The sequence below is a fragment of the Haliotis cracherodii genome, unplaced genomic scaffold, assembly GCF_022045235.1.
Source record: "Haliotis cracherodii isolate W230 unplaced genomic scaffold, xgHalCrac1.p SCAF_27, whole genome shotgun sequence".
In the NCBI taxonomy this organism is placed as follows: Eukaryota; Metazoa; Mollusca; class Gastropoda; order Lepetellida; family Haliotidae; genus Haliotis; species Haliotis cracherodii.
The window spans coordinates 477,860-492,608 of record NW_027266283.1 but is presented as its reverse complement, the minus strand read 5'-3'; the positions used below and the strand labels follow the sequence as shown (position 1 = coordinate 492,608).

The 14,749-nt window shown below is 43.2% G+C and overlaps 1 protein-coding gene and 1 pseudogene across 1 annotated transcript; both read left to right on the top strand.

Annotated features, from left to right (window-relative positions):
* The first annotated feature begins 83 nt into the window (after positions 1 to 83).
* Positions 84 to 1,157, top strand: LOC139473119 (ankyrin repeat domain-containing protein 50-like). The gene is made up of 2 exons (XM_071255638.1): positions 84 to 788; positions 1,080 to 1,157. Exons 1-2 carry the CDS (start codon positions 162 to 164, stop codon positions 1,155 to 1,157), a joined length of 705 nt encoding a protein of 234 aa, XP_071111739.1. The 5' UTR covers positions 84 to 161.
* Positions 1,158 to 1,159: 2 nt separating this feature from the next.
* Positions 1,160 to 14,749, top strand: part of LOC139473118 (serine/threonine-protein phosphatase 6 regulatory ankyrin repeat subunit A-like) — a 76,754-nt pseudogene continuing 63,164 nt past the window's right edge.

Genomic DNA, 14,749 nt, shown 5'->3' with positions numbered 1-14,749 from the left:
ACCTGGACTGGCTTAGACGCATCTTATTTCAGTATCTTGTAGACGTTAAAAGTAGATTGAAGTACGGGAGGACACCTGTGATGGATGATGACGGAGACACCATCCTTCATGTTGCCTGTCTTGGGGGACATGTGGACAAGGTGAGGTATGTCCTGTTACAGATGGATGTAGACATCAACAGTAGGGGAAAGTACAGGCGGACACCCCTGATGGAGGCAGCAGAGAAGGGACACAGACAAGCGTTTGACTTACTTGTGAGAAAAGGAGCTGATGTATCATTAGTGGATGATGTCGGAAACAACATCCTCCATATGGCCTGTCTTGGAGGACATGTGGACATAGTGAAGTATGTCCTCTCACAGAAGGTTGCAGACATCAACAGTAGGGGGCAGTACAGGCGGACACCCGTAATGATGGCAGCAGAGAAGGGACACAGACAAGTGTTTGACTTACTTGTGAGAGAAGGAGCTGATGTATCATTAGTGGATGATAACGGAAGCAACATCCTCCATGTGGCCTGTCTTGGAGGACATGTTGACATAGTGAAGTATGTCCTCTCACAGAAGGTTGCAGACATGAACGGTAGGGGGCAGTACGGGCGGACACCCCTGATGGTGGCAGCAGAGAAGGGACACAGACAAGTGTTTGACTTACTTGTGACACAAGGAGCGGATTTATCATTAGTGGATGATGACAGAAACAACATCCTCCATGTGGCCTGTCTTGGAGGACATGTGGACATGGAGAAGTATGTCCTCTCACAGAAGGTTGCAGACATGAACGGTAGGGTTGGTTGGTTGGTTGGTTTGTTGTTTAACGCCGCACTCAGCAATATTCCAGCTATATGACGGCGGTCTGTAAATAATCGAGTCTGGACCAGACAATCCAATGATTGATATCATGAGCATCGATCCACGCAATTGGGATCGATGCCATGTATCAACCAAGTCAGCGAACCTGACCACCCGATCCCGTTAATCGCCTTTTACGACAAGCATAGTCGCCTTTTATGGCAAGCATGGGTTGCTGAAGACCTATTCTATCCCGGAATCTTCACGGGTCTGAACGGTAGGTGGCAGTACGGGCGGACCCCCCTGATGGTGGCAGTAGTGAAGGGACACAGACAAGTGTTTGACTTACTTCTGACACAATTATAGAGATGATAGAAATTGAAGCAAAATCGTTTTTTTATATCCTTAAACATGCTGGAGGTTGGAATTGATCTGGTTAAGGTCGAAGAAACACTTAACTCGAATTTAGTTGTAAATTTGGAATGATTAAAAGATGTTATTACAATATGCCGCACCTGTTTTTCAATAGGAATGACAGAAATTGAAGCAAAATCGCTTTTTTGTATTTCTTGAACATGCTGGAGGTTGGAATTGATCTTGTAAAATTCGAACAAACACTGGAACTCGAATTCCGTTCTGAGTAAATACAAATATCAAGAATTTAATGTAGATTAGAATTGATCATTCAGTCGTTTCAAAGTCCGGATTTTGATTTCCAAAGACCTTAGTCGCACATTTTAAATTTTTATGCAGGTTTCTTTGTATGTTTGCAAATGAATAACCTTTTATTACAAGTGACCACAGGGGTTATAGTTATTACAATTTGAGCACATTTTATTATCATTTACCGCAGTGAAGTTATAACAATTTACAGCAGTGGTTATTACAATATGCCGCAGTTTAAGTTATTACAATTTGCCGCAGTTTTTATTTCAATTAACCACAGTGAAATTATTACAATTTAACGCAGTGGTTATTACGATATGCCGCAGTCTAATATTTTACAATTTTCCGCAGTGAAGTTATTACAGCCTGTATTACAGTTTACCGTAGTATTACATTTTACAGCAGTGTTATTACATTTTATCACAGTTGATTTCAATTTACAGCGATATTACAATTTACGTCGTAACAGTGATCTTCACTATTTAGACTGACGGTGACAGGGTTCAAAGTCCTATATTGGGAGTAGATCTCATGTGTAAGGTAACATGTAAGTGGGTAACATTCGACCCTCTTACTATGTGGGCAACTGATGTACAGGGGAGACGTTGGCTTTGATGTCATTCCCTGTTGTGACAAATTAATCCTTTTCTTTTAGTGACACAGAACCACCTACATGCTGATACAGACCTCTATCTTGCCTACAAGAAGGGATACCTGGACTGGCTTAGACGCATCTTATTTAAGTATCTTGTAGACGTTAAAAGTAGATTGAAGTACGAGAGGACACCTGTGATGGATGATGACGGAGACACCATCCTTCATGTTGCCTGTCTTGGGGGAGATGTGGACAAGGTGAGGTATGTCCTGTTACAGATGGATGTAGACATCAACAGTAGGGGGAAGTACAGGCGGACACCCCTGATGATGGCAGCAGAGAAGGGACACAGACAAGTGTTTGACTTACTTGTGAGAAAAGGAGCTGATGTATCATTAGTGGATGATGACAGAAACAACATCCTCAATGTTGCCTGTATTGGAGGACATGTGGACATAGTGAAGTATGTCCTCTCACAGAAGATTGCAAACATGAACGGTAGGGTTGGTTGGTTGGTTGGTTGTTTAACGCCGCACTCAGCAATATTCCAGCTATAAGACGGCAGTCTGTAAATAATCGAGTCTGGACCACATAGTCCAGTGATTGATATCATGAGCATCGATCCACGCAATTTGGATCGATGACATGTATCAAACAAGTCAGTGAGCCTGACCACCCGATCCCGTTAGTCGTCTTTTACGACAAGCATAGTCGCCTTTTATGGCAAGCATGGGTTGCTGAAGACCTATTCTACCCCGGAATCTTAACGGGTCTGAACGGTAGGGGGCAGTACGGGCGGACCCCCCTGATGGTGGCAGTAGTTATTACAATTTAACGCAGTGGTTATTACAATATGCCGCAGTTTAAATTTTTACAATTTTCCGCAGTGAAGTTATTACAGCATGTATTACAATTTACCGTAGTATTACATTTTACAGCAGTGTTATTACATTTTATCACAGTTGATTTCAATTTACAGCGATATTACAATTTACGTCGTAACAGTGATCTTCACTATTTAGACTGACGGTGACAGGGTTCAAAGTCCTATATTGGGAGTAGTTCTCATGTGTGAGGTTACATGTAAGTGGGTAACAATCGACCTTCTTCTATGTGGGCAGCTGATGTACAGGGGAGACGTTGGCTCTGATGTTATTCACTGTTGTGACAAATTAATCCTTTTCTTTTAGTGACACAGAACCACCTACATGCTGATACAGACCTCTATCTTGCCTACAAGAAGGGATACCTGGACTGGCTTAGACGCATCTTATTTCAGTATCTTGTAGACGTTAAAAGTAGATTGAAGTACGGGAGGACACCTGTGATGGATGATGACGGAGACACCATCCTTCATGTTGCCTGTCTTGGGGGACATGTGGACAAGGTGAGGTATGTCCTGTTACAGATGGATGTAGACATCAACAGTAGGGGGAAGTACAGGCGGACACCCCTGATGGAGGCAGCAGAGAAGGGACATAGACAAGTGTTTGACTTACTTGTGAGAAAAGGAGCTGATGTATCATTAGTGGATGATGACGGAAACAACATCCTCCATGTGGCCAGTCTTGGAGGACATGTGGACATAGTGAAGTATGTCCTCTCACAGAAGATTGCAGACATCAACAGTAGGGGGCAGTACGGGCGGACACCCCTGATGATGGCAGCAGAGAAGGGACACAGACAAGTGTTTGACTTACTTGTGAGAAAAGGAGCTGATGTATCATTAGTGGATGATGACAGAAACAACATCCTCAATGTTGCCTGTATTGGAGGACATGTGGACATAGTGAAGTATGTCCTCTCACAGAAGATTGCAAACATGAACGGTAGGGTTGGTTGGTTGGTTGGTTGTTTAACGCCGCACTCAGCAATATTCCAGCTATAAGACGGCAGTCTGTAAATAATCGAGTCTGGACCACATAGTCCAGTGATTGATATCATGAGCATCGATCCACGCAATTTGGATCGATGACATGTATCAAACAAGTCAGTGAGCCTGACCACCCGATCCCGTTAGTCGTCTTTTACGACAAGCATAGTCGCCTTTTATGGCAAGCATGGGTTGCTGAAGACCTATTCTACCCCGGAATCTTAACGGGTCTGAACGGTAGGGGGCAGTACGGGCGGACCCCCCTGATGGTGGCAGTAGTTATTACAATTTAACGCAGTGGTTATTACAATATGCCGCAGTTTAAATTTTTACAATTTTCCGCAGTGAAGTTATTACAGCATGTATTACAATTTACCGTAGTATTACATTTTACAGCAGTGTTATTACATTTTATCACAGTTGATTTCAATTTACAGCGATATTACAATTTACGTCGTAACAGTGATCTTCACTATTTAGACTGACGGTGACAGGGTTCGAAGTCCTATATTGGGAGTAGTTCTCATGTGTGAGGTTACATGTAAGTGGGTAACAATCGACCTTCTTCTATGTGGGCAGCTGATGTACAGGGGAGACGTTGGCTCTGATGTCATTCCCTGTTGTGACAAATTAATCCTTTTCTTTTAGTGACACAGAACCACCTACATGCTGATACAGACCTCTATCTTGCCTACAAGAAGGGATACCTGGACTGGCTTAGACGCATCTTATTTAAGTATCTTGTAGACGTTAAAAGTAGATTGAAGTACGGGAGGACACCTGTGATGGATGATGACGGAGACACCATCCTTCATGTTGCCTGTCTTGGGGGAGATGTGGACAAGGTGAGGTATGTCCTGTTACAGATGGATGTAGACATCAACAGTAGGGGGAAGTACAGGCGGACACCCCTGATGGAGGCAGCAGAGAAGGGACATAGACAAGTGTTTGACTTACTTGTGAGAAAAGGAGCTGATGTATCATTAGTGGATGATGACGGAAACAACATCCTCCATGTGGCCAGTCTTGGAGGACATGTGGACATAGTGAAGTATGTCCTCTCACAGAAGATTGCAGACATCAACAGTAGGGGGCAGTACGGGCGGACACCCCTGATGATGGCAGCAGAGAAGGGACACAGACAAGTGTTTGACTTACTTGTGAGAAAAGGAGCTGATGTATCATTAGTGGATGATGACAGAAACAACATCCTCAATGTTGCCTGTATTGGAGGACATGTGGACATAGTGAAGTATGTCCTCTCACAGAAGATTGCAAACATGAACGGTAGGGTTGGTTGGTTGGTTGGTTGTTTAACGCCGCACTCAGCAATATTCCAGCTATAAGACGGCAGTCTGTAAATAATCGAGTCTGGACCACATAGTCCAGTGATTGATATCATGAGCATCGATCCACGCAATTTGGATCGATGACATGTATCAAACAAGTCAGTGAGCCTGACCACCCGATCCCGTTAGTCGTCTTTTACGACAAGCATAGTCGCCTTTTATGGCAAGCATGGGTTGCTGAAGACCTATTCTACCCCGGAATCTTAACGGGTCTGAACGGTAGGGGGCAGTACGGGCGGACCCCCCTGATGGTGGCAGTAGTTATTACAATTTAACGCAGTGGTTATTACAATATGCCGCAGTTTAAATTTTTACAATTTTCCGCAGTGAAGTTATTACAGCATGTATTACAATTTACCGTAGTGTTACATTTTACAGCAGTGTTATTACATTTTATCACAGTTGATTTCAATTTACAGCGATATTACAATTTACGTCGTAACAGTGATCTTCACTATTTAGACTGACGGTGACAGGGTTCAAAGTCCTATATTGGGAGTAGTTCTCATGTGTGAGGTTACATGTAAGTGGGTAACAATCGACCTTCTTCTATGTGGGCAGCTGATGTACAGGGGAGACGTTGGCTCTGATGTTATTCACTGTTGTGACAAATTAATCCTTTTCTTTTAGTGACACAGAACCACCTACATGCTGATACAGACCTCTATCTTGCCTACAAGAAGGGATACCTGGACTGGCTTAGACACATCTTATTTAAGTATCTTGTAGACGTTAAAAGTAGACTGAAGTACGGGAGGACACCTGTGATGGATGATGACGGAGACACCATCCTTCATGTTGCCTGTCTTGGGGGACATGTGGACAAGGTGAGGTATGTCCTGTTACAGATGGATGTAGACATCAACAGTAGGGGAAAGTACAGGCGGACACCCCTGATGGAGGCAGCAGAGAAGGGACACAGACAAGCGTTTGACTTACTTGTGAGAGAAGGAGCTGATGTATCATTAGTGGATGATGTCGGAAACAACATCCTCCATATGGCCTGTCTTGGAGGACATGTGGACATAGTGAAGTATGTCCTCTCACAGAAGGTTGCAGACATCAACAGTAGGGGGCAGTACAGGCGGACACCCGTAATGATGGCAGCAGAGAAGGGACACAGACAAGTGTTTGACTTACTTGTGAGAGAAGGAGCTGATGTATCATTAGTGGATGATGACGGAAGCAACATCCTCCATGTGGCCTGTGTTGGAGGACATGTTGACATAGTGAAGTATGTCCTCTCACAGAAGGTTGCAGACATGAACGGTAGGGGGCAGTACGGGCGGACACCCCTGATGGTGGCAGCAGAGAAGGGACACAGACAAGTGTTTGACTTACTTGTGACACAAGGAGCGGATTTATCATTAGTAGATGATGACAGAAACAACATCCTCCATGTGGCCTGTCTTGGAGGACATGTGGACATGGAGAAGTATGTCCTCTCACAGAAGGTTGCAGACATGAACGGTAGGGTTGGTTGGTTGGTTGGTTTGTTGTTTAACGCCGCACTCAGCAATATTCCAGCTATATGACGGCGGTCTGTAAATAATCGAGTCTGGACCAGACAATCTAATGATTGATATCATGAGCATCGATCCACGCAATTGGGATCGATGCTCATGTATCAACCAAGTCAGCGAACCTGACCACCCGATCCCGTTAGTCGCCTTTTACGACAAGCATAGTCGCCTTTTATGGCAAGCATGGGTTGCTGAAGACCTATTCTATCCCGGAATCTTCACGGGTCTGAACGGTAGGGGGCAGTACGGGCGGACCCCCCTGATGGTGGCAGTAGTGAAGGGACACAGACAAGTGATTGACTTACTTCTGACACAATTATAGAGATGATAGAAATTGAAGCAAAATCGTTTTTTTATATCCTTAAACATGCTGGAGGTTGGAATTGATCTGGTTAAGGTCGAAGAAACACTTAACTCGAATTTAGTTGTAAATTTGGAATGATTAAAAGATGTTATTACAATATGCCGCACCTGTTTTTCAATAGGAATGACAGAAATTGAAGCAAAATCGCTTTTTTGTATTTCTTGAACATGCTGGAGGTTGGAATTGATCTTGTAAAGGTCGAACAAACACTGGAACTCGAATTCCGTTCTGAGTAAATACAAATATCAAGAATTTAATGTAGATTAGAATTGATCATTCAGTCGTTTCAAAGTCCGGATTTTGATTTCCAAAGACCTTAGTCGCACATTTTAAATTTTTATGCAGGTTTCTTTGTATGTTTGCAAATGAATAACCTTTTATTACAAGTGACCACAGGGGTTATAATTATTACAATTTGAGCACATTTTATAATCATTTACCGCAGTGAAGTTATAACAATTTACCGCAGTGGTTATTACAATATGCCGCAGTTTAAGTTATTACAATTTGCCGCAGTTTTTATTTCAATTAACCACAGTGAAGTTATTACAATTTAACGCAGTGGTTATTACAATATGCCGCAGTCTAATATTTTACAATTTTCCGCAGTGAAGTTATTACAGCCTGTATTACAGTTTACCGTAGTATTACATTTTACAGCAGTGTTATTACATTTTATCACAGTTGATTTCAATTTACAGCGATATTACAATTTACGTCGTAACAGTGATCTTCACTATTTAGACTGACGGTGACAGGGTTCGAAGTCCTATATTGGGAGTAGATCTGTTGTGTAAGGTAACATGTAAGTGGGTAACAATCGACCTTCTTACTATGTGGGCAACTTACGTACAGGGGAGACGTTGGCTTTGATGTTATTCACTGTTGTGACAAATTAATCCTTTTCTTTAGTGACACAGAACCACCTACATGCTGATACAGACCTCTATCATGCCTACAAGAAGGGATACCTGGGACAGCTTAGACGCATCTTATTTAAGAATCTTGTAGACGTTAAAAGTAGATTGAAGTACGGGAGGACACCTATGATGGATGATGACGGAGACACCATCCTTCATGTTGCCTGTCTTGGGGGACATGTTGACATGGTAAAATATGTCCTCTCACAGAAGGTTGCAGACATCAACTGTAGGGGGAAGTACAGGCGGACACCCGCGATGATGGCAGCAGAGAAGGGACACAGACAAGTTTTTGACTTACTTGTGAGAAAAGGAGCTGATGTATCATTAGTTGATGATGACGGAAACAACATTCTCCATATGGCCTGTCATGGAGGACATGTGGACATGGTGAAGTATGTCCTCTCACAGAAGGTTGCAGACATCAACTGTAGGGGGAAGTACGGGCGGACACCCGCGATGATGGCAGCAGAGAAGGGACACAGACAAGTGTTTGACTTACTTGTGAGAGAAGGAGCTGATGTATCATTAGTTGATGATGACGGAAACAACATTCTCCATATGGCCTGTCATGGAGGACATGTGGACATGGTGTAGTATGTCCTGTCACAGGAGGTTGCAGACATCAACAGTAGGGGGCAGTACGGGCGGACACCCCTGATGATGGCAGCAGAGAAGGGACATTTGGGCATGGTGGAGCATGTCCTCTCACAGAAGGTTGCAGACATCTACAGTAGGGGGCAGTACGCATCGACACCCGTGATGAAGGCATCAAGGTAGGACCACAGACAAGAGTTTGACATACTAGCGAGAGGAGGAGCTGATGTATCATTAGTGGTTGATAACGGAACCAACATCCTCCATATGGCCTGTCTTGGAGGACATATGGATATGGTGAAGTATGTCCTGTCACAGAAGGTTGCAGACATCAACCGTAGGAGGCAGTACGGGCGGACACCCGTAATGATGGCAGCAGAGAAGGGACACAGACAAGTGTTTGACTTACTTGTGAGAGAAGGAGCTGATGTATCATTAGTAGATGATGACAGAAAGAACATCCTCCATGTGGCCTGTCTTGGAGGACATGTGGACATGGTGAAGTATGTCCTTTCACAGAAAGTTGCAGACATGAACGGTAGGGGGCAGTGCGGGCGGACACCCCTGATGATGGCAGCAGAGAAGGGACACAGACAAGTGTTTGACTTACTTGTGAGAGAAGGAGCTGATGTATTATTAGTCGATGATAACAGAAACAACATTATTCATGTGGCCTCTCTTGGAGGAGATGCAGATAGGTGAGGCATGTCCAAGCATTTGTGAACATCGAATGTGGTGAACATCGACGACAGAAATGACCATGATGATATAGTGTTTGGCCTCATGGTTGCAACACAGGGCAGTAGTCATGTCTGACAGGGAAGAATAAATCGTGACATAGTACTAGTTTGTGTGTTTGATTTCCTGTCAAAGCAAAAATATCTTGCATCGTTCTATCATGACGTCATTTCTGCACATTCGAACATACGCTCGAATCATAAATTGGACAACGTTATTTGTTTAAGGAAGTGTCTCGTGCGTTGTTCCCCATAGATGCTGTTGGACAACGCAGATAAACGCTATGACCAAACGATTGCAAATATGGGCGAGACATCTAAAGGGACTTATCGGGCCAGTCCAATGTCCATCTGCCTCCTCGTCGGAGATAATCGGTGAAGACCTTGGTATGATGTGGCTTGACATTGCCATCTAGTAGTTCAGACTTTTTGCAGATGATTCCAGCTAATAGTACAACATCGTTGGCGAGGGAAATATCCATTGACAATAATCAAATCTGTTCCCAATCCATGTGTGATACCGTCCCACACCATGCCACTACCATCCCCATGCCAATCAAATGTCTTGTAGTGCGAATGAATAGTTATGTAAAGGGATACACGTCTAGTGTCAGATGTGTATCTTGTAGTGGAGCGCGAGAACGCCACAGACCACCATTACACCTTAGGCCAAGGTTGGGCGCAACTACATGTACTTCATACTTTTTAACATTCGTGAATTGTAAAACTGTGTAGTTTATTAAAAATGTGAATGAATTATACATATTTGTTTAATGTTGTTTAGCATATTGTATATTGTAGATGTAAATATGGAGTAAAATTGCCAAAAAGGGTTTTTAAAAATATGATTTAGCCATTACTATTATTATTAGTGGTAGTTGTATGTACATATACACCAGTATGTATACAGTGTATTTAGACGAGTTCTAATTACTTTGAAGTAGTAGTGTTTGATGTGACTCCCAGCGACATCTGAACCATCTGATCCGGTGACAACTAGATGTGTAGCTTGGAGAACGTCTGAAGGGAGGCAGGCAGGACCTACCACAAGGTTGCTGTGATCAGTGTAGATGTCATACAGGCAGGACATTCCTTCCTACCCTGGGGACAAGTTGGTTCGCACCTAGATGTGTAGCTGGGAAAACGTATGAAGGGAGGCAGGCATGACCTACCACAAGGTTGCTGTGGTCAGAGTAGATGTCATACAGGCAGGACATTCCTTTCTACCCTGGGGACAACTTGGTACGCACCTAGATGTGTAGCTGGGAGAACGTCTGAAGGGAGGCAAGCATGACCTACCACAAGGTTGCTGTGGTCAGTGTAGATGTCATACATGCAGGACATTGCTTTCTACCCCGGGACAACTTGGTACGCACCTAGATGTGTAGCTGGGAGAACGTCTGAAGGGAGGCAGGCATGACCTACCACACGGTTGCTGTGGTCAGTGTAGATGTTGCCTTCAAAGTGTTGTATCAGAGTGTAGTGAGCGAATGTAGCATTCAGAGTTTATTGTTTGTTTTGTTCTTGTTTAATGCCGCTCTCAGCAGTAATCCAGCTATATGAGGGCGGTCTGTAAATAATCGAGTCTGGACCAGAGAATCCAGTGATTGACATCATGATCATTGATCTGTTGGGATAAGATGACATGCATCAACCAAGTCACAGGTCCAGAGTATAGTGAGTGAATGCAGTGTTCACTAATGAAATGTGGTCTTCAAAGATAATACATTGACCGAGGTCAATTCAACATTCCCATTGTTCGTCGTGGAGGACAATTTTCAAGTGACTATCCGTTATCTTTAACATTCCAAGTGTGTCGTGATAGACCGGAACTATATTTTGTTGTTGGACACTGCCCTTACACATGTCTGTTATCACTATATGATTGTGATGTGATATAAGATGTGATAGGTTTTATACCTGAACCTTTGAAATTGCATTGTGTGCATATGTAATTGTATTTGATTTGCTGTGGTATAGCACAACGATGGCTGTTGTACCAAGCTTGTATGTGTAGACAGGTAGTAGTGGTATTAGTATTAATAGTAGTAGACATAAGTTTAGTTGTTGTGTTGTAGTAGAAGCAGTGGTTGTGGGACAGTGTTACAGTTTACTGGTAGAGTAAGGTAGCATTAGTAGGAGTAGTTAGTAGATATATATTTATATATCTTTTCTCTTTGTAATAAATGATGTTTTAAAATTGTAAGTTTTCTGATTTCCTTTCTACTTCCTCTCGTGCATATCGTGCATACCCTCTAACGATAAAATCATAGCACCAGCCCAAGCATGTCGACACTGACCTTTATAGATTGTTTTCAGTGGTCCATTCATAAAAAGTTTACAAATATGTTGCCCTGTACACCAATGGAGACGAACTGAACATTTTATATGTGCAGTCTTATCCAATGTGAAAAGCTTTCACCAACATATTTACAGCGTTATCAATATCATAATGTCAAGAGTGCCAAAAGAAGCTAAAGCGACCCATGACCAAAAGGACTTGACTGGTGAGTTCTCGTATCGGGAACAAGTAAATCTAATCGACATACAGTCCATGTGTCAGGGTAGTGGATAATGGTTTACTTAGACCATCTCATCAAGCTCTGCATCATACGTCCCCTGATCTCAAAGTCAGCAGGAGAAGTAACATTTCAGCTTGTTGCCACTTACCTGACGTTGGGGGCTCAGCAAGCACCTTCATCTGCGACCACTGAACCATGTGAATCCTGGGACAACTGAACCATCTGATCCTGTGACAACTGAACCATCTGATCCAGTGACAACTGAACCATCTGATCAAGTGACAACTGAACCATCTGATCAAGTGACAACTGAACCATCTGATTCTGAGACAACTGAACCTTCTTATCCAGAACCTTCTTGACCAGAGACAAGATGCAGCTATCTGGTGCCAAAGCAGGGCTCAGGTGTTACATGGAGTGGCCATGACGAAGAGTTTCATTACATTAGTTGCGGTGAAACAGGGGAAACTGTTCCTGTACCTATACCACAGGTGGCAGAGGAGACCTTAGACGTTCGAACTATCATGGGCAGGAATGAAAATGATCACTACAGCTTTGGAACAAAAGGTTGTATCCTGAATGGCAGCTTATCAAGAAATCAATTTGGCATTTGTCCTTGAACAACAGGGACACACGTGCCTCACTCAGATAAGCTCTGACACATTTATCCATTTGTGGTGGATAAGATGAGTGAGTGAGTAAGTTGGGTTTGACGCCGTTTTAACAGTATTCCAGTTATATCAAGACGTGTCAGGTTAATGTGGGAGGAAAGCCCGAAGTGATGCAAGTCTCACACGTTTACCACTTCGGTGAAACCCACGAGCACGGATATGGTGCTGACAAACCTAGAAACATCATCGGAGTGAACCGGGATTCAAACCCACAATCATAGGTTTCTGGCGTGCCCAAGGGACGCAACTCTGCACAGCAAATCGCAGCGCCCAAGACGACCCTGCCCCTTTGTGGTGGATAAGGCTTTTTTCAAACGTTGCTGCAGTGGAATCAAGAACTGTCGGACAAACAGATGCAAGTGTCACAAAGCAAACATGAAACGCAACAGCCGTTGTCACTGTAGTTTGAACTCCAATACAAATAACTATTTGATACCTCTCTGATCACCATCTCCTGAATTGTTCCAACAGAAGATGTGAAACTTACTGATCTTACTAATTTTTCACATAATGGTTCAAGATAACAGTTTTAGTCATTTAATGAACTGTTTGCCTTTTATTTTAGCTATTTCATGAAATGTCTAGAATGTTTATTTATTTAATGAAACGATTGTCCCTTTCAAGTAGTTCATGAAAAGACGGAACTTTTCATGCATTTCACGAAATGACTGGTTTCTCAAACAAATACACATCAATGAATTCATTCACCGAATGATGTAACCCTAAAACGTATAATAAAGATGTTCTTATTCATATTTCTCCTGTCACAATCCTTCTTATGGTCAGACATTATTTCATTATATAATCATCTCTCCATTGTGGATTCCACTTATTCTCTAAACCCGTTCAGGTCCGGGTTAGAATTGATCTTCAGCAACCCATGCTTGCCGTAAGAGGCTCGATGGCATGGTTGATGCATGTCATCGTATGCCAATTACGTGGATCGATACTCATGATGCCAATCACTGGATTGTCTGGTCCAGACTCGATTGGTTGACGGGTCTCCGCCCGCGAAGCACGTGCCTGTTCTATAGTTTGTTCGAAAGAGCCGCTGGGACAAGGCATGCTGAGTTGGAGTGGGTAACAGTCGCTGTAGATTTCCATTACGAAAAAAACCTGGAAAAACCTGGATCACTTCTTCTCAATTTTCTTAGCGACTCTGGCTTCAGCTCGGAACATCCTTCTTTCATCGTCAGAATTGTAGCCAGCTCATTGTTCTAACATTGACGCACTTTTCCACTCAGCTTCTGACGTATGTGCTTGTTCGATGGGCTTATTTCTTCGTTCAGCGCGTGAAGATACTCCCCTTTTCTATAGTCAAAAACATATTTAGTTCGCTTCAAATTGTTTATAGTGTCAGCATTGAAGTAACACTGTATTTCTTCAGCAACCCATACAGGCCGAATAAGGCGACTATGCTTGTCGTAAAAGGCGACTAACGGGATCGCGTGGTCAGGCTCGCTGACTTGGTTGATACATGTCATCGATCCCAATTGCGTAGATCGATGCTCATGATGTCAATCACTGAATTGTCTTGTCCAGAATCGATTAATTTACAGACCGCCGTCATATTCCTGAGTGCGGCGTATACAACAAACAAACAAATACACTGTATTTTATGGCCATCACGTTTCCACGCGATATCTTTCTTAGATCCTAGATGGCTGGCCTCTGAGACCGGTCCACACATCTCCACACACACACACACACACACACACACACACGCACACACACACACACACACACACACACACACACAAAGCACCGGTATCTCAAATTGTCGAAACAAGAGGCGCACATAAAATATCTTCCTGCAGAGAAACTTTCCCAGTGGCATCCATCAGCTGCAGCAGCAAAGCAGCCCAACACTCGCCAAAAAGATCTTTCAAGTAATTAAAAGTGTTTAATCTAATCACACTCTAGTTTCTCTCTCTGTGTGCACAATATACTTAAACCGAGCCGACTAGTCCTTGTTTTATCGCTGGAGCAGGTCGCTTCACAAGGGAGAAACGTAAACAACAGCTCTTTGGTTGACAGAGAAGCCGGACTTGCACAATGTTTAAACGTTACCTTAGCAACAACCCATACAATCTGAACTCTACGGGAAGAACTTATGTTGATCCTTTCAGTAGCAGACATTG